The following is a 23,234-nucleotide window of genomic DNA, read 5'->3' on the forward strand; positions in this document are numbered from 1 at the left end:
ATAAAAAATATCCCTTAATAACCTGATTCTGCTGTAATGTGTATTCTTTAGAGAACAAATCCTTCTCCCAAAATTTTGTAAACCCCATAACACCTTTGAGGATCACTGTGAAGTTACATAAATGCCCCTAATCATGCCACTTAGCTTATTCTTTAGCTTGAGAAAAATAAAGTCGTTAGTACAAATATAATGAAGCATTGTTGGCCATGGTATTTTTAAGATTGCCCTCAAAAGATAAATACTACATCCCTTTTGTGTTATTAAAAGAGCAAATTTGAATATGAAGTGATTATTTTAGAGTCTGTGTTAGTAACAGGAATGATTCCTGATTTTTAATATTAATTCCTAAAATTGAGAATCAAAAATAAAAATTATGTTTAATAAAATATTTTTACTTTTTAATTTTAAGAAAGTACTTTCTAATTTTATAAAGGGAAGAGAAAGTGAGAATTCTGTGCTTTCTCTAATTTCTATACTATTCACAGAAATTACTTCTAGCATTATTAATAAAATAAAAAAATAAAAAAATTCTAAAATCAACACCCATCTCTACCGGCGCCGCAAACCATCTTTTTCTGCTCTTCTTCTCTCTACCACCACCAACCGCCACCACCGATGATGGAGTTGGCCGGATTCGCATCCGATGAGAGGAGAGAGAAGACAAACACTTTCTCTCTCTAGTTTCTCTCTCTACTGGTCTCTAGGAGGTGAATATCAGTCGCCTCACCGCCACCATCTTTTTCCTCTCTTCTTCTCTCTACCACCACAAACCACCGCCGATGATGGAGTTGGAACCGCATCCGATGAGAGGAGAGAGAAGATAGAAACACTTTCTCTCTCTAGTTTCTCTCTCTACTGTTCTCTATATGCCCATGGAGATAGCATCAGGATCCCATCTTGCACCAACCAAACCAAGTCAGTGATCTTCATCGGTTAAGTGATCTAATAAGGGGCTTCCTAAAGTTCAATTGTAAGGAGTGCATAAAATGGGCTTTTGATTTGCCTAAAGGTGGGTGGAGTGAATGCAATTGATCTAGAGAGTGACACCTTTATACAGAGGTTGTGTATATATATGTGTGTGTTTGTAATAATTTGTGTGTATATATTTGGCTGGTGTTGGGCATGGCCATGTTGATAGAGGGAATTGGGTTCAATTCGGGCAAGAAATGAGAGAAAAGGGTTGAAGAAATTCTGCACCTACAAAATATAAATTGTAATTATTAAACATGCTTTTTAATTTCTTACTTTGAAAATATTGAAAGCATAAAAATTTAGTGAACATGATTTGACTTTATATTTCAATTTCAGAAATAAAAATCATGATTTTTCTTTTAAAGAAAGTAAAAGTAAAAAAGTAAAAGCGTTAGTAAACTGACCCTTATTAATATCTCACTTTCTAAACGAAAACGTTAAAAAGGTGAATTCTCTCACTAGGGTAATGCTGAGTGTGTGAAATATTTATTAAGACAAAATAAATAAATAACAACACTACTATGTGATAAAGTCAATTTAGGAATTCATAATATTTTTAGACTCCCTGTTTATATGGGACCAAGTAGGTGAATCCATGCCAATTATTTATAATTTAGAAGACAAAAGTAGATAAAGGAAACTTGAATATGTACTAGAAAATACATAAATAATGGTGACTCTTTTATTCTTTTATCTAAAATAATAGAGAAAAAGATAATATGAGTAAAAAGAACAAAATACAAAATCACCCTTGTAAATATAGTAAATATACTTAATTACTAACTTATTCACCATTATATTTTCATTTATCAATATTTTTATTCAAGAAATTAACATAACATTTCATCATTCTGTTCATGTGAAAAAGACTGAAAAAATCAATTTTAACCTGTGTTCCTCCTCTTCTTATTTTTTTTTTTTTTGCTTTCCTTCCAACTTCCTTAATTCAAGTATAGGAGCCATACTTTACTTCTCCACCCTTTAATTTTAGTAATTTTTTTATCATCATTTTGTTGATAATGTCGGGCTTATTAAAGCATCCCAAAATATATTACCAAGCACATATAATTCCAACATACACCGAAAATTTTCTAATTTATCATTCATGTTAGAACAAAGGAAGTCAAAAACAACATATTATGTGTATTAAACACTTTGACACTTCTACTACATATTCAATTTAGAATCCTCCTAAACAGGATGTGGGCACCATATTGCGGTTGCAAGGTTAGAGATTGCATGGGGGCATGAACATATGATGGTGATACCTCAAAAGAATATTGTTGGATGAGCATAGCTAGAACAACTTTTGCTTCAACCACTGCTAACTTTTGCCCTACACAGGTTGTGGGACCTAACCCAAACGGTAAAAATGAGGCTAAATGCTTTCCATGCTCGGCAAATCTCAACGGATTGAACTCATTGGCGTCTGTTCCCCATATCTCCGTGTCATGATGAACAGCAGTCGTGGGAAAAGAGAGTTGCATGTCAGCTGGAATGTCGAGGCTCCCTAGCTTAACATTTTTGGATGTTATCCTCGGAATAATTGTTGCTGGAGGGTAGAGTCTAAGCGTTTCATTGAGTATCATGCTCAACTGTCAAAGACTATAAATTTGATGTAAGTAATAGATTACATAGATTCTGTTGTGTGTAAGAAAAAAGGAGATGCAATATTAAAGATGCTGAGCCAGTAAGAAATATTTTGTGAAAGGATTGGTTGTCATCAAAGTTAAAATACTAATTCAGTAAATAAATCAGTCGTAAAACTATATTGTTTTAAGCCAAGAAGCATGCTGAATTCACACAATCTTCTATTTCATCGTGGTCATTCTACAATGTTTGCGCTACAAGAAGGGAGGTTAAAATGTTCTAAATTTACTAATGCACATTGCTGATATTACAGGTCTTCGAGCAAATTGTAAGAAAAGCTATTTTTGGTTCTAAGTCGATGATATTTCTAGTGTAAGATTCTCTCTATGCGGGGCTTTAAAGATAGTAGGGGTTCTTCTTGTACTTATGTACTAAACTGTCTAAAGATAATGCAGGAAGTTAGTGGCTTGGAGTACATCTAGAAACCAATTCGACTAGTGTTCTCTTTCTTTTGCTCGCACATGCAACTTATTCTGTTCTGCTGAGTACTAACAATATTGGAGTCACTTCTTCATTTCGCTAAAGAAGGTTGTAAAAACTATTGATAGTACTTTGAAGGCGTTTCTCTGGTAGGTTCATAATTTAAAGAGGAAAAAAGCTATGGTTGTGTGGCTACTGATGTGTCAGAGAGGAACAAAGGCTTGGGTTGCATTGTATTTCTGAACAGAATGAGGCTTCTATGATGTTCTGGTTTATTTTGTCTTAGGAACTCTGTTTGGGTTGACTCGGTGAAGAGTTTTTCTTGGGATATTCTAGTCCCTCTTGGTTCTGCCTGTTGCAAAGGAAGATTTTGTAATTTAGGGATGAAGCTTGGTGTTTTGTGTCCGCAAACCATTCCAACTAGGCCCCATTTGGACTTGTGGCTATAACATAAACTCCAGATATATGCAATCATTCGCAAACCACTGATATCGCATAAACAAGGACTTGAACTCGAAATCTCAAGGTACTAAGCCTAAGCTTGTGTGGCTACTGATGTGGCAGAGAGGAACAAAGGCTTGGGTTGCATTGTATTTTTGAACAGAATGAGGCTTTTATGATGTTCTGGTCTATTTTGTCTTAGGAAGTTCGTTTGGGTTGATTCGGTGAAGAGTTTTTTTGGGATATTCTAGCCCCTGTTGGTTCTGCCTTTCGCAAAGGAACATTTTGAAATTCAGGGATGAAGTTTGGTGTTTTGTGACTGCGAACCATTCCAACTAGGTGCCATTTGGACTTGTGGCCATAACATAAACTCCGGATATTTGCTATCAGCTGCAAACCACTGATATCGCATAAACCAGGACTTGGAACTCGAAATCTCAAGGTACTAAGCCCGAGACCAAGCCATTCAAGCAACCCTAACGAGTTATCAGGCTTGGTATATCGTGCAAATTAATATGATTATATGCACCTCTGTTTCTATCAGTAGCATCCACTTGGTCCTCTATCTATACAGATTGAGAATGTGCTATTTATGATGCTGTTTTGGGCAGTCTTGCCACAGCCAGCAGAATATTCATACTAATAGTTATGCCTGGCCCTCACCTAAAATTTATTATGCACTTACCAAACTCAAGGTATTGGTTCCTTCTAGAAATTCTGTAATTGAGGTTTTAGAAAGTAGTGGGGTGCAAGCTGTGGCCTTTGCATAACCCTTTGCCTATGGTTAAATTTTCTGCGTAGGTAAAAACCATCCGAAGGACTCTATTCTTGGTTTCCTATAAACAACTCCTGTAGACAGGATGGATTGTTAGCTAAACGTATTATTTCCCAAGCTTCTTGTGTTCTTTATCAAAGCAAGGTGAGGATCATTACTGCAGCTTCATTAGGGACAGATTTTAAGTTCGGCATAAGTGTGGCATGTCAAGATGAACAGGGACCTGGGAACAACTTGAAAATGGATGAATGTGATCAACCCTACATTGATTCAATTGTGCAGGATGTAGCTAAGAATGTGAGAAGAAGATTTTCTGGTCACAAAGGTGTTTTGAGACACTCCTACTAACAAGTTATTATGCAATCATCGGAACGGCTCAGTTGTGGGTTGTTAAGCTTGGTATAGATTCCCTATATGGTTACCTTTATACAGGGTGGGTTTCTTTGCCATAGAAGCTCATTCAAGGCTTGGGTGGCTGCTCAATTCTTTGTGGTACTATTGTTTCTGTACATTTTAAGGTTTTTCTTTTTCTTTCTTTTTTTCCTTCTTTTTGGACTGTCCGGTTCTATGACAAAATTCTTACAAAGGATTAAAATTCAAAGTATCATTGCATCCTTAATGCAGTCAAATGACAATAGTTGCTTGTCATTTGTAATTAGATTCATCCATTTCAGTAAAAGGATTATATCACTACATTGATGCAGTAGACTGATGGAAAAAAATTTCCATGTGCAGTAGTTCGACTGAGTACTGACATGACCAAATGGAACTAAATTTTATTGAAGACTTAAAAAATTCTTTAGGTATTGTTTCAAAATTTGGTAATTCATCTATGATTTGCACTTACCATCTTGAAGTCATTTAAATTCTCTGCAGCAGGAAGCCCATTGTCACCGCAAATGCTAAACACTTCTTCTCGTGCCTTGCTCTGCCATTCTTGATGCAATGCTAGGAGCAGAAGTGCCCAAGTCAGAAGATTGGCAGTTGTTTCCTTCCCAGCAAAGTAGAATGTCTTGCATTCATCTATGATCTCCTCCGCCTGCAATCTCTCTTCTTTTCCATCCTGATTCTTGTTTGCAGACATTAACAAGGTAAGTAGATTTTTCAAATCTTCTCTTGTTTTGTTGTTCATCTCAATTAACGTCCTTATAGAATCTCGAGTTTCTTTCTCCATCCTATTCCTCAATCTGTTTTGCTTAGTGGGCAAAAACCTATATACAATTCAATTTTGAGAAGAAAAAAAAAACCAGAACCTTGGCCCAAATCAAGAAACACAAAACAACAACTAAAGAAAGCTAGTTCTGTTATGAAATGTGTACGAAGTATAAGTAATTTTCTACTATCTAGAGGTAAATATAATAATAAGTAATTTTACCTGAATCCAGGAATATAGACACTCCTCATAGCCTCTAATACCAGACTAGCTTGCTGGTCTTGTAACTCAAAAATGCGCTTCCCCTCTTCAAAACTGCTCCCAAAAGCCGTTCTCGATATAACGTCCGCTGAGAGGTTATGAAGTTCTTTCTGCACTTCCACCTCGAATTCATCTCTCCCTCCTCTTTCTTCCTCCCAGTTCTCCAGCATCTTAGTAGTACTAGCCACAATTTCTGGCACCCAGCCCTGTCAAAATATAATTTAAACCACAGAAAATTTAGGAGCTATGCTGTGGATTGTGGACACAGTCACCACTCGGTCCACTATCAAAGAAATCGTATATATATTAAGTCACAAAACTAAAATTTAAATTGAATACTATTTCCAAAGTTAAACAGGGTTTCAGCACATTACTGAAATTGTTAGCATGGTTTCAGCGAATACTGGTCAAACTTGAGGTTCCCATAGAGGAAATAAATCAGATTAATCCAGGCCATAATAGGAAGTCATATGTTTAGCTCATCTGTAGGACTGGGACATCTACAGGCCAACAGATCCAAACACCAAATCATCCAACACACAAGACACATAAAAATCTTACACTCCTCACAATAATATGTTTCTCTTCAACATTATATATGGCAACAGTTACCAGCTCTCTATCTACGGTTTTTGAGCTATGTGAAAAATTAAACAAATCGTTATCCAAGGGGAGTTTACGATTTGTCACGAGAGAACTCTCTTAATAATATTACACTACTTTTAACATCTGATCAACTATATATATAGATATATATGGACCCGATGCTCTTTTGTGCACCCAGCGAATGGTGGAGATAACCAGCACTCCCCCACATCCCACCGTATGAGTGGAGGTGATCTCTAACATGTGCGCACCACACTTGTCTATAGGGACCACACTCACATGGGTCCTTGCACTCTGCTATAAAAAAAAATTGTGTAAAAAAACACTATTAAGTATGTGCAAATAAATTCCCATAATTGGAAAATTTATAACAAATAGCGCCTGGACATTAATTTTGACCAAATATATTTTATATAAACCCCAAAATACCCTAAATAAAATTTGTGCAAGTGTTTTTTTTTCTTCTTTTTTTTTCATATTTTACTTTAAAGACATTTTAGACATTTCAATCTTCAAATTAAGAAAATGTTATTATTTACTCAAAGTTTTTGCACATATATAATAGGGGGTTTGTTCTTTTTACTAATTCAACTAATTTGTAGTAATAAGTTGGACTTTTATGGAGCATACCCCTTAGTGCTTTTAAACACTACATGGACAGTGTGTGATGGATCAATCCAATCTATATAATTATTAACCCAAAAAGTATCTATTAAAATAAAATGGACAGAGAGAGAAAGGATCACCTTAACTCTTTCCAAGTTAAAGGCCTGGTTTATGATTCTTCTATGAACAGCCCATTTCCCACCAGTCAACTCAACAAGTCCACCCCCAACAAGCAGCTTAGACAGAGGATCGAATTCCATCTTCTCGAAGGAACCACTGGTGTTGAGCAACACCTCCTTAATCATGTCTAGTTCGGCTACAGCCAAACAAGGCTTTGTTCCTAACCAAAACAGGAATGTCTTCCCATAAATGGTTGACCAGTTGTAGTAGTGGGGAGCCACCCGATTAAGAATATCATGGTTAAAAGCGATTGGTCTTGATTCAGCTTCCGCCATCATACGCCCTATCATCTCCGCCGAGTTTCCGAAGAAGATCGGACGGTAGCTGGGCCCGCCTATGCCTTGTTTGTTGAAGTGTTGTTGAATCTTTAGTGGAACCCAGATGATTGAGCGTATGAATTTGAGGAGGAAGATGAGGAGTAGAAAGATTACAGTAGGAAGTAGAAGATGCATGGTGGACCCCAGAGACAGAGAGAGAAAGAGGGAGGAGAGGAGAGGGGAATTCAGAAAAGATTTTAAGAGTAAGAAGTAGAGAAAGATGCCACCGTTAAGGAGGGAGAGAAATTAGAGGCGACAGTAAAAACATGTTTGGTGTTGCTGTTAGAGTAAAGAAGTAATTTCATCTGGATTAAAAGTTAACGCTGCCCTGAAATACTTTATATTTTTGTTTCGAAAGAGAAATACAATCTTGTTTTTTTGTTTTTTTGTGAAAACAAAAACGAAAATGGTGTTTATTAAAGTCATTTTGTTGTCACGGTTTAATACATTTGTTAATTTTTTTTCTTATTTTTTTAAAATTTATCTATTAAAAATTTACCTTCAAATCCTAATCGTACATAATTTACTTAATTAAAATTTGAAATAGATACATGAAGTATATCCAGAATACGACATCAGATTTAAAATAACACACTATAACAATCCAAATTCAATTTAAAGTCACGATTTATGATTGAATCACAAACTCCTCCTTTTTCAAGTCTGAGATTCTCATTTTTATATTCATCAAATAAAATATAAGTGATTTTGAATAACAATCCAATAGTAATCTCTTGCTCACCGTTTAACAAGAAATTTTCTACACATTTACCATTAGATTAAATCCAATGGTAATATTTACAAACCTACCTTTCTACCTTCCTAATCCAGTAAAACGTTTTCTATCCATTTAGTTTCTTAAACTACTTTTCTTCCTATTTAAAATTTACTAAATTAATATTATGAAAAAAAAAAAAAAAAAATTATAGTATAAATTAATATTTTGATTTTAAAAACTTTTGACGAACCATTTTTGATAAAATATTATTATCAATTAGAATTAAAATATTGTTTAATGCTTTTCATATTTGGGAATTAAAATTGATTTACTATATATTAATATGGTAGGCACATGCTTCATCAAAAGGAACAATCTCATCACTTTAACAGATGATCACCTTGTCACAAGCAACCAAAACTATTTATATAGCACCATTATAATGGACTACTAGACTGCAATTATGAAATTCAAGATGCTAACTTCAATTAATTCTCAAGCACCTTTACAATGAATTTGGACTCCTAATTCAATATGCAAAATAAGATTCATTCAGTTAGAACTCCAAATTAAAATATCTTTTTTTTACTTTCAATCCACATATTTATTATGAATCTATACGATTTTTGTTCTTCCATTACTTTATTTTTAATCATTTTTTGAATTCTTTGATTTTTTTTTTTCCTTAATTTCAACCGTTTATTAGTTCAATTCACTCAAGACGAGATGAAAAAAATTCTACTCCTATTAGATTTATATCTTCTCGAAAAAATTCAGCATGTACATATTCTTTTATTATTTATACATTTAACTTTACCCTTTGAAAAAAAAAAAAAAAAAAAAAAGAAAAGAAGCAAACAAGCCATTTCCAAAAAGTGACCTGCTATAGTAATGAAAACGTTTTGGCCACTGCAGTGAGAAAATAAAGGAAACAACTTTTACATGTTTTCGCTATTTCTTCATAAATTTGAGAAACCTTTGAGAAAAACGTTTGCACTATGAAAAAGAAAAAACGTGTTATTAAACACATTTTTTGCTCTGTTTTTTTTTTTTTTTTAACCTTTTTAGAAAATGAAAACAAAAAACTTACCCTTTTTCATCATTTTCTATTTTTAGGATTTTTCGTTGTTGGCAAGGGTATTTTCGTCTTTTCATATTTTGCATACCGAACACCATGGGGTGTGCCGGGTGTGTCGGAGGATTGTTTGGAGCATTCCATTGAGTTCAGGACTTTTGGAAATGTAAAGGTTGTTGTTGCCCAAGTAATGACCCTGGAGGGGGGGTGAATATGGTCATTAGCAAACTATGGAACTTTTTCGATTTAACTTCTCTAAACTCATTTTATTTATCTCTATACTTTAGAGCCTAATATGATTTATTGTGGTGAATGCTTTTCTAATGAGTTGTAGTGTAGATATCACCACGTACATGAAATGTAACCCAATGAGATTACTACACATGAGTTTATTGCTTTAGCAAATGACTAATTCATTTTGTACATTGAATCATATGAATTAGTCATGTATCTAAGTGTGATTATCATTGATTCAAATAAATGAATTCCTTTAAACTTCAATGCATTCAATTCAACTAATTATTTAGAATTAGCATTTACACAATATTGATTAATATTCAAGGTGCAAATGTCATGAAAACATTATTATAGAGTTTATAACAAATTTATCAAACACTTGGTATGCATATAAACTCTAAAGGTGAATAATGTGTTGAATATGCATTTTGTCAAACACTTGGTATACAACATCATTTTAGCTATATATGAATCAAATATAGAATATATAGTCTAAGCTAAAATCAATCACTCATTCAACTCAAGATAAACTAAACATTAGATATATAAGGATTGAGCAAATAAAGATAATATCAAATGTGAAGAGAACAGAGATTAGAGAGTAGAGAAAATGTAAACCAAGAGACACACGATGTACATGGTTCGGCACAACCTCGGCCTACGTTCATGCCTTGAGAAAACTTCTCAAGGATTCCACTATGGCTCCTCCTTACGGGTGGAGAGCAAACCTTTACATATTCTTGCTTGCGGGCGAAGAACCGACCTTGTAATGAAGCCATCTCGCTTTTCCTTCTTTTGACGACTAAGAAGGAACTATTACTCACTCTTATGGGTGGAGAGCTCTACCAAATCCTCTCATTTAAGAGATACCTTCTTCTTTTTATGGGTTGAGAAAGAGAACCCTTACAATAGCTTAAACAAGCTTTCCCTTGCCAAGAACACCTCTTGGTCTTCTTCTCTCAAGAATGGATATAGAATAAAGCTTACAATGAATGTGTCTCAAATAAACAAATATACAAATCAAAGCTCTCATACTTAGAGTTACAATTAAAATAATCAAATGAAAGCTCAACTCTAAGTTTGCAAGATGAATCACATGAATGATATGTGTTGACCTTAAGGATTCCATACAAGGACAATCTAAAGGTTTTGATGATAACAAACCATTAATGGTGTTTAAGGACTAATGTTTACATTGAGTGTTATAGATTATTCACAATCAAAGGATGACCTAAATGAAGATTATAAAGTCAATTCCAAGTATTCCATTACTCAAGATCACATCTATGGAAAGCAAAGGAGACTAAAGGAACATGAAGTTGCAAGGAACCAAATACAAAGTTCATCCAAAGATAGCTTGGACTACAACGAGCAAGAAAGCAACTCAAAGAAAGGAAGAAAGTAAGTCTACCTAAAAGCCTACACGATCATGGACAAAGCGTGAAGAAAGGGGTAGACAGGATGGTGAGTGTTTAGGATTCAATGTAAAAGTATTTATGAATCCATTTGAAGCTCATCTCTATAGGACCATGCATATCATATCATCATTTATATACTCCTATATCCATTAGCAATAGACTATGCACTTCATTCATATACAATTGACATATGGAGTCTTTGCTAAAGAGTGAGTTAGTTCAAGCTTGCATAAGCTTTGAAAGAACTCATCATTTATGCTACAAATGCTAAGACCATGCACATCAATCATATAATTCATATTGGTCAACAATTAAGGTATGAGAAGTCTTCATTACCATGAGTTGGTAACAGACATTAGGATCTCAGAATGCGCGTCATGAAAAACTGTGTTTTTGGCTAAGTGCGAAAAATGAATTTTTGAAATAATGATTATTTCAAAATAATTTTTCCAGGTAATAACTCTTTATACTTCAACTAGCTTAAACTGATTTTATCAGAATTTTTGACCAAGTTTACATTGGTCTACATGCGGATTCATTTTAACCAAAACTGTCGAAAATCTAAATTTGTACTAAAACTGAATTTCTACATTTTGATTTAGTTGGATTTCAATTTTCTAGTATTTTTTATTGAATCCAAATAGGGTTACTTCCTTATTTACATTGTGAACTTTAAGTAAATGGGCATTTACTTAAATGTTTTCAATGAACATAAGGTATATGTCCTGTGCAGAGACTGTTTCATCTGTTAACTTAGAACATTTTCTGAAGTATCAGTTGTATTTCGGTAGACCAACTCCGTTCAGTCTACCGAACTAAGAAAATGAAATGTTACTCTAAGAGTTTCAGACGACCGAAGCTAAGGAGCCAAATGCATTGGCTCGTCCGATTCTCACAGAATGGTTTTGAACAATGGATGAAGTAGTTTCGGTCGACCGAACCAAAAGTAAGAAATCTTCGGTCTACCGAAATAAGTATGATGGCCAACATCAAACAGTTTCGGTCGACCGAATCTCAGTAGTGTTTCATTTCGGTCTACCGATCCAGCGTGAATTCAAATTCAAACGACTATTTTGCCTTGAATCCCATACACAACAACTATATTCTTGAATTGGCTTATCAAAACTCTATAAATAGAATTGGGGACTTTGGGATTAAGTGTTGCTACCATTGAGAAACATTATATAGCATCCAAAGAGCTTTTGTTCTTCATTTATATCATACTCTCTCTTCCCATATCATTTATAGAATATTGAGCTTCAAATCTATTCATATATATACTCTAGAGTGAGCTGAAAAGTGAGCTAATATTTGCATATCAATCTTTGAGAGATACATTTGTATGCAATAAATTTGATCTTCAATTTGTAAGGGCTGGTGTGGCCCAAGGAAGAAGAAGCAAACTAGCTTCATATTTGTAAGGGTTAGTGTGACCCGAAGGAAAACTAAGAGAGGTTGTCTCTTAGCAAAGTGAAGCAAGGAGTTGCTTCATGTAAAGGTTTGCTCTCCACCCGTAAGGAGGTGCCATATTGGATTGGGAAGTCTCAAGAGGGGTCTTGATCCGAGGAGTAGGAGTTTCCGAACCTCGCTAAAATCGCCGTGTGAATGTTTACAATCTCTCTTCCTTTATCTCCTTTACATTTATGCTAGTAATTGTTCATGTTTATATCTTGATAATTGCATAATTGTTAGAAGGGTTTAGTAGAATTTGCAAATCCGAAAATTGACCATTTTTTGCCAAAGACTCTATTCACCCCCCTTCTAGAGTCTATACTTGGGCAACAATTGGTATCAGAACTTAACTCTAATTGAAAAGACTTAACTGTCTTAGAGTACGATCATAGCTAATAATGGTATAGTCACACACTTAGAAGGACAATGTATTGATAGACCTCCATCTTTTGATGGAATCAATTATAGCTATTGGAAAAATACAATGATAGACTTTCTCTAATCCATAGACTATCATATTTGGCTTGTTATAGTTAATAGACCATTTATTCCTATGAAAGAAGTAGAAAAGACAATGGTTCCTAAAGAAGAGAAAGAATGGGATGCAAATAACCATAGATTGATTCAATGTAATGCTTTAGCTGATGAACGCTGAAAAGTGCGTATTTAAACCCCTTGAGCTTAGGTATTCTAGAACCTTTATCTATCTTATTTTATAGTTTTGTATTGATTTCGTGTTATTTCCATTTTTAGGTACTTATCCCCAAAATAAGCTAACTCAGCAAAATAAGAGCATAATTGAAGCAATTCTGGGATGAATCAAAGAAATGAGCAAAGTAGAGCAAAAGGAAGTAAAGGGTGGAATTTTAGCAACTTCGATCGATCTCAAGAAAAGTTCAATCGATCCAACTTTCATCGATCTCAGCACTCCAAGATAGATCCAGGCCATGATGTCATCTTCAGAGATCCCAAAAGTTCGATCGATCTAACATCATTCTCTGATCGATCGAACTTTCTTGTCCTTATCCACATGCCAGATCTTATCCAGCTGTACCACCCTACCAACCACTTTTGTCCTTTTCCCAAAAATATCTTTAAAATATCTTTGATTTGTTTTTATCCAAAAAGGCGCCGTCATTAAGGATCGATCCAACTTCAATTCGATAGATCTCAGCCATGTTCGATTGATCTTACCTCAAGTTTGATCGATCGAACTTCCCAAATCCTGAGAAAAATCTAAATTCTGGCTCATTAAAAGTTGTCTCATATCCAATCATTAGAGGATTATTGGTGTACGAGCCCAGCTTATTTGGGGTGAATTTTGACCTAACTATATAAAGAATATGAGCCACTTTTACACACATACACATACTTAGAGAAGATAATACTTAGTGAGGAAGCAAAGGAGAGGAGGAGGCTAGAGACACCATTGGAGACTCTTCATCAACCAAGGAGCAGATTTTTTCCATGGAGCTTGCCCTTGAGGGTTGGAAGACATCATCCATGAGTGGCTAGACATCCTATTGGGACTAGAGTTAGCCCTAAGCATGCTTTCTACTTCTTGATTTATGTATTTTTGAGGGGATTTGTATTGTGATACATGTTTTGCACTTTTATATATATAGATCTTGTTTATTCAATGATTTGTATGGTTTAATGCTTCCAATTGATCATTTCATTCTATCCATATGTCTATGTATGCTAGAATAGATGTTCATGTGTTTGTCTTTATTTCTTGTGTTATTGATGCATGTCTATGTGTATTGATGCTATAGATTTAGAGATTGTCAAGACATAATGTTTAATGGCATGTTCGTGTGGTTTATTTGATGGTTCATACTCATTTCTTGATGGATTGTACCTCTCCCTTAATTTAATTAGTTTAATTTCATGTCATTAGCTTAATTGTAGTGTAGTTGTAATTTAGATGTTAAAGGGGAGGGCAATCTATGCTTGTTGTTGATGTTCCATACTTATGAAAGCAAGTACCATATTTCTCTAACCTTGTGATGTGTTTAGATTGTGAGCTTAAAAAAGGGATTAATGACTTAATTTGATATGTTGTGCTATCTACCATGTTGTTTAGACAATATATGCTTAATTTGTCATCCATGCTTATTGGAACAACCATGTACACACACCTTGTTACAATACATGTTTTTCCCCTAATTAATCATTCATTAAAGGTGTAGAAAAGTTATGCTTAGTAGTGATCTCTAAACCCCAAGATCTCTCTCTCTTTTATTCTCCTTATTGCATTATTGTTTACTTTAGTTTAATTTCATCTAGTTTAATTCCACCAATCAACTACTATTTTGATCACTCGACCTACTAACCCTAATCTTGATTTCTCAACCTAGTACGACCCTCAATCCCTTGGGACGATTCCTTCTCACTCATACTACATAGTATAGGTGTTAAACAATTTATAAATTTAAATTATAGTGACCACTTGACACTAATTTCCAAACTCAAGTGTTGTGCATTATTTTGTGCACACGCTCGGGACTCCCACCATAGTTTTTGGCGCCGTTGCCGGGGATTGATTGATTGGCAACGTCGTATTTGTGGAATCAATTAGGAATTAGTACTCCTTTGATCATATCTGTACTTTATTTTCATTTCAATTTTTGTTACTTTTTATGTTGGTTCTTGTTTGACTAGGAGTATCGAGCTAGGAAGCAAGAAAAGGAGGATTGAAGCAAAGGAGCTAAGCAAGCAAGGAAAAAGGCTAAAATCATAAAAAAAATTTGCTAAGCTAAAAGCTAAAAATTTGGAGTTGAAGTGCTAAAGGACCTTTGTGAGCTTTTTCTTACTCAAACCCTTAGTTAAATCGTCGGCCCGTGTGGAGGCTTGTATTTCAATTCTTATATAAATCGTGAGCCCACGTGGAGACAATTTACTTTTCTTGTATATTGTTGTTAAAGCATGGGAGTATGGGAACATTGTATGTAGAGGAAGTTTGTTGATTGTTGATTTGTTGTGAAGGTGAAATGTTTGTCATTATTTCTTGTTGTTTTGCATTGTGCATGCATGGTCGTAGATCATTGAGACCCACTCTTGTTCCTTTAAATTTTCATCTTGAATCCATTGTTCGAAACCCTAGGGGAAGAGGTAGTTCTAGTTAATCCATTTTATCAATGGAAGGACACAATGAGGACTATGTGGAGGACCTTGGTCACGTAGACCAACAAGGTATCCTCCACCCCAATGTGCATCATGATAACATGCAAGTTCCATTCGGTATGCCAAGGCCATTCGTTCATCCACCACAACAACAAGGCCTAGTTCCATTGGCAATGCCAAGGCCAATCTATGCTCCACCACCTCCCATCATTCATGGCAATCAAGGTGCCCATGTTGCACCTCCAATTACTAATCATCCCCTTGCTTTAAGAGATCATTATGTGCCTAATGAATATAATGCACCCACATGCATTCAATTGCCACCATTTAGAGCACACCACTATGAAATCAAACCACAAACCATACAAATGCTTCCTAACTATCATGGACTTCCAAGTGAAGAACCTTACAAGTATTTGGATGAGTTTCTTGAAGTATGTTCCATCGTGAAATATACGGACATGCTGGAAGAGGTCTTAAGGCTTAAAATTTTTCCATTCACCCTTAAAGACAAGACAAAATATTGGTTTAACAATCTTAGGCCTTTTTTAATAACTTCTTGGGCAGAAATGCAACAAGAGTTCTTGAAGAAGTACTATCCGGTTTCTAAGACCAATGCCATGAGAACTTCAATTAGGGAATTTTCACACGGGGATGGGGAAACATTTTATAAGGCATGGGAATGCTTTAATGAATTGCTTAGGAAGTGTCCACATCATGACATGCCCAAATGACAATTAGTTCAATATTTCTTTGAGAGCTTATCGGATAATTACAAGGGCATGGTTGATGCTTCCATGGGTGGCTCTTACATTGATAGGCATGAGGATGACGTGTGGTGTCTTTATGAGAGCATAAGTGAAAATTCTTTGCATCGTACTTTATCTTCGAAGAATGGTAGAAATTCTAGTGGTAGGAAGAGTGTTGGCTTACATCAAGTCGACCACTCCAATGAAATTGTTGCCGAAATGAAATCATTATCATAAAGGTTTGATCAATTTTTTATCAACAAAAACTCGGCGAATCAAGTATCTTCCTTCCCTAACCATTCTCATCATGCATCTAATGAGACCTGTATGACTTGTTCAAGTGTTTTACATTCTACTTCCAATTGTCCCCATGGACATGTGCAAAGTGAGCATCATGAACAAGCAAATGTTGTTTTTGCTAATCAAGGGAACAATCCTTATAGCAATCACTACAATCCTAGTTGTAGGAATGACTCGAATTTCTCTTGAAAAAACCAAGGGGAGGGCTCAAACCCTTCCCAAGGCGGTTTTCAAGGGAAATACATTCCATCTCCACTACAAGGCCATGGTTCCCAAGGTTTTAGATCATCATACCAATCACAAGGAAACCAATTCTCTAATTCTCATTTTCCTAATCAACCATCATATTCCCAAGGAAATGTTAGAAATCCCACTTTTGAAGAGAAAGTTTTGACCACTTTAGGCACTTTAGAGGTAAATACACAATTACTTCATTCTTACTCTCAATCCATTGCAAAGCTAGAGACCCAAGTAGGGTAAATAGCTAGCACTTTAAATGCTAGAGAGAAAGGAAAAATGCCTTTGAATGCCCCACAAAAGCAACAATGTGTTGTGGAGACTCATTTCTCATCGGAAGGTCACACAATAGAGCATGTCAATGCGGTGACTACCTTGAGAAGTGGAAAGATTGTGGACAACCAAGTGGGTATGTCTAATGAAAAAAGTGAACCGGTGCAACCACAAGTTAACACCCATCCCGTTTCATATCCTATTCCTCCTTCATTGCATGTGCATGACTATATAAATGAGAATGCATTGAAAAGTGATTTGAAAAGTGATTTGAAAAGTGATTTTGAAAAGAAAGATATGCAAAATGATTTGAAAACTTCTTGTGTTGAAGAGACTTCAAAGAAAAATTCTGAAAAGGTTTTTGAATCAAAAGCTCCATTCCCGGATGCCTTAAAAGGATTCATTTCAAATGACAAGCAAAAGGCCAAAGTAAATGAAATCATGGACGTGTTTAGGCAAGTGAAAGTCAATCTTCCACTTTTGGATGCAATCAAGCAATGTGACGGCCCAAGTTTTGTAAACCCGGTGCGTCAGTGATGACCAAAAGATGACCTAATAACGGAACCGAAATGCGGAAGCGAAAGGTGAAACAACGGCCTCTAGAGATACAATGCGTCTCTAAGACACCAATGTGACCCTTAATAAGGTCATGGAACCCAAAGGAAAACCAATGTGGAAGAGTCGTTTCAAAAACAAACAAAAAGGAACCTAGGGGCAAAATGGTCATTTTGCAAAAAAAATGGATTCAAGTGCTATCGAGCACACCACTGGGAAGACAATGAAAAATTAATCAATTTTAAAAAAAAAAACTCACTTGATTTGGAGTCCGGATAAGGAAGAAAGGTCAAAAACAAAATCGACGTCGCGGCGGCTCGACGAAGGCCGTGACAGCTACAGTGCCGTCACCCACTACTGCTGCAATTGAGAGTAAAAACGGGCATCTAAACGGACTTTTCTGGAAAAACTCAAAGAAGAAACCCCCCCTAAAATCAAGTTTTCTACTCGACCCGCAAACGGAAACCAAAAAAATGCATTGCAAAAGGTCCAAAATACCCTCAAGAAAATCAGGTCTAGAGGTCAAAAATCGTTCCAAGCTACTGCCCAAAGAAAGGAAATGGGGCTTCGGAAGGTTTTTAAATTGCCTAAATTGAAAATGCAATCTTAAAATACACCCATAAGACCCTCGAAAATTTCGAATCGGTCATCACGCTTTTCAAAAATAAGTCAATGAATAGTACCAAGTATATTTGCACTGAAGTCGGCAAAAACCTGGCAGAAATGATTTTTTCGAAAAAAATTGATTTTTGATGGCCAAGATGGCAGTTTCTAGAAAAACACAAAGAAGAAATCCCCCTCAAAATTGAGTTTTCTATGTGACTTGCGAGGAAAAATAAAAAAAACGAATTTTGAAATACCCGAAATTCCCCTAGAATAGAATAGGGTAAAACTCCCTAAAAATGCTACTTAGAGTCTTTGTTTCATCAAGGATGGCTTTGTTTGCCAAAGTGAGCATGCAAGCATATGTAATGTGATAAAATAGATGTGTTGTAATGGCCTATGGCCTCATGGCATGTCATATGCAAAATAGAACCCTTCAATGCATTAATCCACATATCTTCCATAGGCAACAATGAATTTCAAAGTTAGCATACACTTCACATAAGTGTATTTGGCCCTTGGCCTCATTATAACCACATTCTAAGAGTGTCAAAAGGTGCACTTAAGTGCATATTACATAACTTAGACAATAAGTACAAGTTTTATCAAAGTAAGTAAAAGTAGGACAAGATATGCTAACATATGCATATTCTATGTCATCAAAATATACTTCAAGAACTCTAGTGAGTCTAAGAATGCTGTGCATCCCACACTAAGGCTTCTTTACCTGCAAAACACCCATTAACTTAGGGGTGAGTAAACAAGTTTACTCGTAGGGACTGCATGGGTTTATCTTTGTACCAAGTTACAATCCAATACCATTTAATTTATGCTATCAAGTGACAATAGAACTTTCAACATAACACAATGAGATGTAATTTTACAAAGTTAACAACTTGGAATTTAAATGCAAAATCAAACCAAAGTGGATACTTGGACGTCACGCCGAATCAAACCGACAATATGGTTACTTTAGGGTTACTAGCCCATTGGTAACCTCCCTATGTGCGCACTAGACTTGTAGAGGGACTTTCCCCCGTACTAGAACCATGCCCTAGCCATAGTCATAACAACGACATCCCCAAGTTTCCAAAATCAACATTTTGTGCACATTACATATATGTATCAACATAACATATATATATACAATGTAAAGCCATCAACATGCACAAATCAATTTTGGAAACACAATACATGCCTTAAGTTCTTAACTAAAATGGCATGAAGAACATTGAATGATCATTATGCTATTTGCCACTAATTAAAACAATATCATTCAACAACAAGAACATAACCTCACAAGTATGATATAAGTTAAAAATCATAATTTAAACAATTTAATAAAACAACTAAATTCCCTAGATTTCACTTCTCATCCAAACATGCTCAATTTAATATATGTTATAGTACATGTCATGGTTATTATATAAATCACTTCAAAACTTGATTTAAGTCATAGGAGTATATAAATAAAAATTAATTAAATTAATTCATTAATCCCTCTAGATTTTAAAACAACTCTAAATGACCTCAAATTAACATAAGTTATGAATCAAGCCATGGTCATGTTATTTATCAAGTCTAAAGTGAATTACATACAAGTCACAATTAATCATTTATTTCTCATTTTAATACAAGACAAACATATAACTTAGATATCACTATAGGAACAAATAAAATCACTTGGAAGATAAATGATAACACCCCCTACCTCAATAGAGAATTGAATCTCTATAATCCAAGAAACCAAGCTCAAAATGGAAAACAAGTTTAGGGTTAATGAAGAGGGGAGTGAGAGGAAGCTTTTGTCTTCCAAGGTTTTATGTCTAAGGTGAGTGGAAGGAGGCCAAAATGAAGAAAAAAGCTATTAACCAAGCTTTTCTCCAATGGTGGCTAGGTTATGGTTCTTGAAGACAAGTGAAAATGAAAATGATAAAAGTGTAAAATGGTGAGTGGAAGGGCTAGAAATCCTCCACTCACTATGTGCTCTTACACTACCTCTCACACACACATAATGCAAGACTAAATGGTGAACCTACACTTGCATGAATCTATGGTTCATTCCTAGGCTTAATCTCAAGCCTACACTTGTCACCATCCTATGTAAACTTCCAAGACTTAATATTGAACCTACATTTGTCAACCATCCATGCCAACAAGTGTACCAATCCTAGGCCAACAAGTGGGTGAATCTCCACCTTCCACATGTCATCATCCAACGCATCAAAGTGTTTCCACACAAATGTCAACAAGTGGACCAATGAGAGTGTGACACTTGTTACACTTTCCGGAAATTGCAAACAAGTCATTTTTGAAAATATCTTCCAAATTAAATTGCAAAATGGTCCCTAAGACGAAAAATAATTACTTTACTTAATTACCCAAAAACCCCTTAAGTTATGGATAATTACAAAAAGTCTTGTTTTCATGGCTTTTACAAAGAAAGTAAGCATTTAATATGCATTTCTACAAAAGTAAAAATGTAGATGTCATGGAATTTAAATACCATGAATGCATGCAAAACTGGAATCAAATCCGAGCACAACAAGTAAGGTTATGCAAGGAAAAATGAAAGAACCGGGAAAAAAATAAAATAGGGAAAAGACAAAATAGGAAAAAGACGAAAAAAGAAAATTGCCAAAAATGGAAAAGGAGGAAAAAGGCCGGGTCATTACAACCTACCCTCCTTAAAAGGATTTCGTCCTCGAAATTGAGTCGTACCTGAAAAGGAGAACAAATGGGGATACCGTGAGCGAACCTCCTGTTCGAGCTCCCAGGTAGCCTCCTCAACACCGTGATGTCTCCACAAGACCTTAACCAATGGAATGGTCTTGGACCGTAAGACCTGCTCCCGTGAATCAAGAATCTGGATCGGACCTTCCTCGTAGGTCACATCCTCATTAACAACCACATCAGTCCACCACAGAACATGCGATGGGTCCGGCTCGTACTTCCTCAACATAGAGACATGAAAGACATCTGAACCTTATCTAGGTCTGGCGGCAATGCCAAATGATAAGCAACTTCACCGACGCACTCCAAAATCTCAAATGGTCCAATGAACCTAGGCAATAACTTGCCAGTTTGCCGAAATCTCAAGAGCCCCTTACGCGGAGAAATCTTAAGAAAGACATGATCCCCTACCTCAAAAGACAATGATCGCCTCCTCCTGTCAGCGTAACTTTTCTGTCTACTCTGTGCGGTAGCCAACCGCTGCCGAATCAACTTGATCTTCTCTGTAGTCTCAATAACAATGTCGGGACCCAGGGCAACAGTATCACCGACCTCGGTCTAGCAAACTGGAGATCTGCAAGGTCTGCCATACAACGCCTCAAAAGGTGCCATGCCAATACTGGCTTGGTAACTGTTGTTGTAGGCAAACTCAACCAAAGGCAAGTAGTCCTCCCAACTACCCCCAAAATCCAAGATACAAGCCTGCAACATAACCTCCAATACCTGAATGGTGCGTTCCGACTGTCCATCAGTCTGAGGATGGCATGCCGTACTAAAATGAAGCCCCGTGTCAAGAGCCTCCTGAAAACTCTGCTAAAAGTAAGAGGTGAACTGCGGATCCCTATCCGAAACAATGGATACAGGAACCCCGTGAAGCTTGACAATCTGTCTCACATACAGTCCACTCAGTCTCTCTACACTATCTGTCATTGCCATTGGTAAGAAGTGAGCCGTCTTAGTCAACCTGTCAACTATGACCCAAACGGCATCATTCCCTACCTGAGACCTCGGAAGTCCAGTCACGAAATCCATAGTGATATGCTCCCATTTCTAATCAGCTACTGGTAATGGTTGCAACAATCCTGCCGGTCGCTGATGCTCTGCCTTCACTTGTTGACAAGTAAGGCATCGAGCCATGAATTGTGAAACATCCCGTTTCATGCCCTGCCACCAAAACTATCGTCGCAGATTGTGATACATCTTTGTACCACCAGGATGAACTGCGAGCCTAGAGTGGTGGAAATCCCGAAGAACGTCCTCACGATAAGACAATGGAACAAACATCATCCCCTTGTACCTGAGACCACCGTCTGAATGTAAGGTCCAGCCCTCTACATTCTCGCCGCCTGAAATTCAAACATGGATGGCCTTTATCTCCCCATCCTCCAACTGTACCTCAATAACTCTGCTAACAAGTGCCGGTTGAGCCACAAGGCTAAACAAAATAGCCGGTGAAACATTCTCATAACACTGTAAACCAAGATCTGCAAGCTTTTCTAGTATCTTCCATTTATGAAGGGAAATGCTAGCAAGAGTTCCCCGTGACTTCCAACTCAATGCATTGGCCACCACATTGGCCTTACTCGGGTGATACTGTAATTCAAAATCGTAATCCTCTATAAACTCAACCCATCTGCGCTGTCTCAAGTTCAAATCCTTCTGAGAGAAGAGATACTTGAGACTCTTGTGGTCGGAGAAAACTTCAAACTTCTCCCCGTACAAATAGTGTCTCCACCCCTTCAGGGTAAAGATAACTGCTGCTAACTCCAAATCATGTGTTGGATAGTTCAACTCGTGAGTCTTCAACTGTCGAGACCTATAAGCAACCACCCGCTCTGTCTGCATCAAGACACAACCCAAACCTTCTCGTGAAGCATCACAAAAGATCACATAACCTAAACCACGTTCAGGAATGATCAAAACTGGAGCCGATGTCAACCTGACCTTCAACTCCTGAAAAGCAAACTCTCATGCCTCGTTCCATACGAACTTGACCCCCTTGTGGGTAAGTTGAGTCATAGGTGCTGCTAAAGGAGAGAAATCCCGAACAAATCTCCGGTAATAGCCGGCTAGGCCAAGAAAACTCCGAATCTCAAACACTGTCTTTGGACGTTCCCAATCCATCACTGACTCAATCTTCGTTGGATCCACTGCAACACCGCCCCTTGACACAACATGTCCAAGGAACTTCACTTCTGGTAGCCAAAATTCGCATTCCTCGAACTTGGCGTACAACCGATTATCCCTAAAGATCTGCAACACTGTCCTCAAATGATACTCATGCTCCTCCACTGAAGCTGAGTATACAAGAATGTCATCAACAAAGACTACAACGAACTGATCAAGATGGTCACTAAATACACGGTTCATTAAGTCC

General features: G+C 36.4%; 1 protein-coding gene and 1 pseudogene across 1 annotated transcript; both read right to left on the reverse strand.

Annotated features, from left to right (window-relative positions):
* Nucleotides 1-2,048: 2,048 nt before the first annotated feature.
* On the reverse strand, nucleotides 2,049-7,898 carry LOC132278786 (cytochrome P450 734A1-like). The gene is made up of 4 exons (XM_059780673.1): nucleotides 7,025-7,898; nucleotides 5,634-5,878; nucleotides 5,106-5,469; nucleotides 2,049-2,567 (listed from the first exon to the last, which is right to left on the reverse strand). The coding sequence occupies exons 1-4, from the start codon at nucleotides 7,514-7,516 to the stop codon at nucleotides 2,148-2,150; spliced, it is 1,521 nt and encodes a 506-aa protein (XP_059636656.1). The 5' UTR covers nucleotides 7,517-7,898; the 3' UTR covers nucleotides 2,049-2,147.
* An 8,134-nt stretch (nucleotides 7,899-16,032) lies between these two features.
* On the reverse strand, nucleotides 16,033-16,131 carry LOC132280430 (small nucleolar RNA R71; annotated as a pseudogene).
* Between the last annotated feature and the right edge of the window lie 7,103 nt (nucleotides 16,132-23,234).

This window comes from Cornus florida, unplaced genomic scaffold, assembly GCF_030987335.1.
Source record: "Cornus florida cultivar Cherokee Brave unplaced genomic scaffold, ASM3098733v1 CherokeeBrave_3.0.0_Hap2_Chr10, whole genome shotgun sequence".
Classification (NCBI taxonomy): Eukaryota; Viridiplantae; Streptophyta; class Magnoliopsida; order Cornales; family Cornaceae; genus Cornus; species Cornus florida.

Excerpts from the sequence above, each read along its gene's own strand:
- LOC132278786 (XM_059780673.1), bottom strand. The coding sequence starts at position 7,516 with ATGCATCTTCTACTTCCTACTGTAATCTTTCTACTCCTCATCTTCCTC. Across the intron at positions 5,879-7,024 it reads TTAACTTGGAAAGAGTTAAG|GGCTGGGTGCCAGAAATTGT; the intron begins GTGATCCTTTCT and ends ATATTTTGACAG. Across the intron at positions 2,568-5,105 it reads ATTTAAATGACTTCAAGATG|TTGAGCATGATACTCAATGA; the intron begins GTAAGTGCAAAT and ends AGTCTTTGACAG.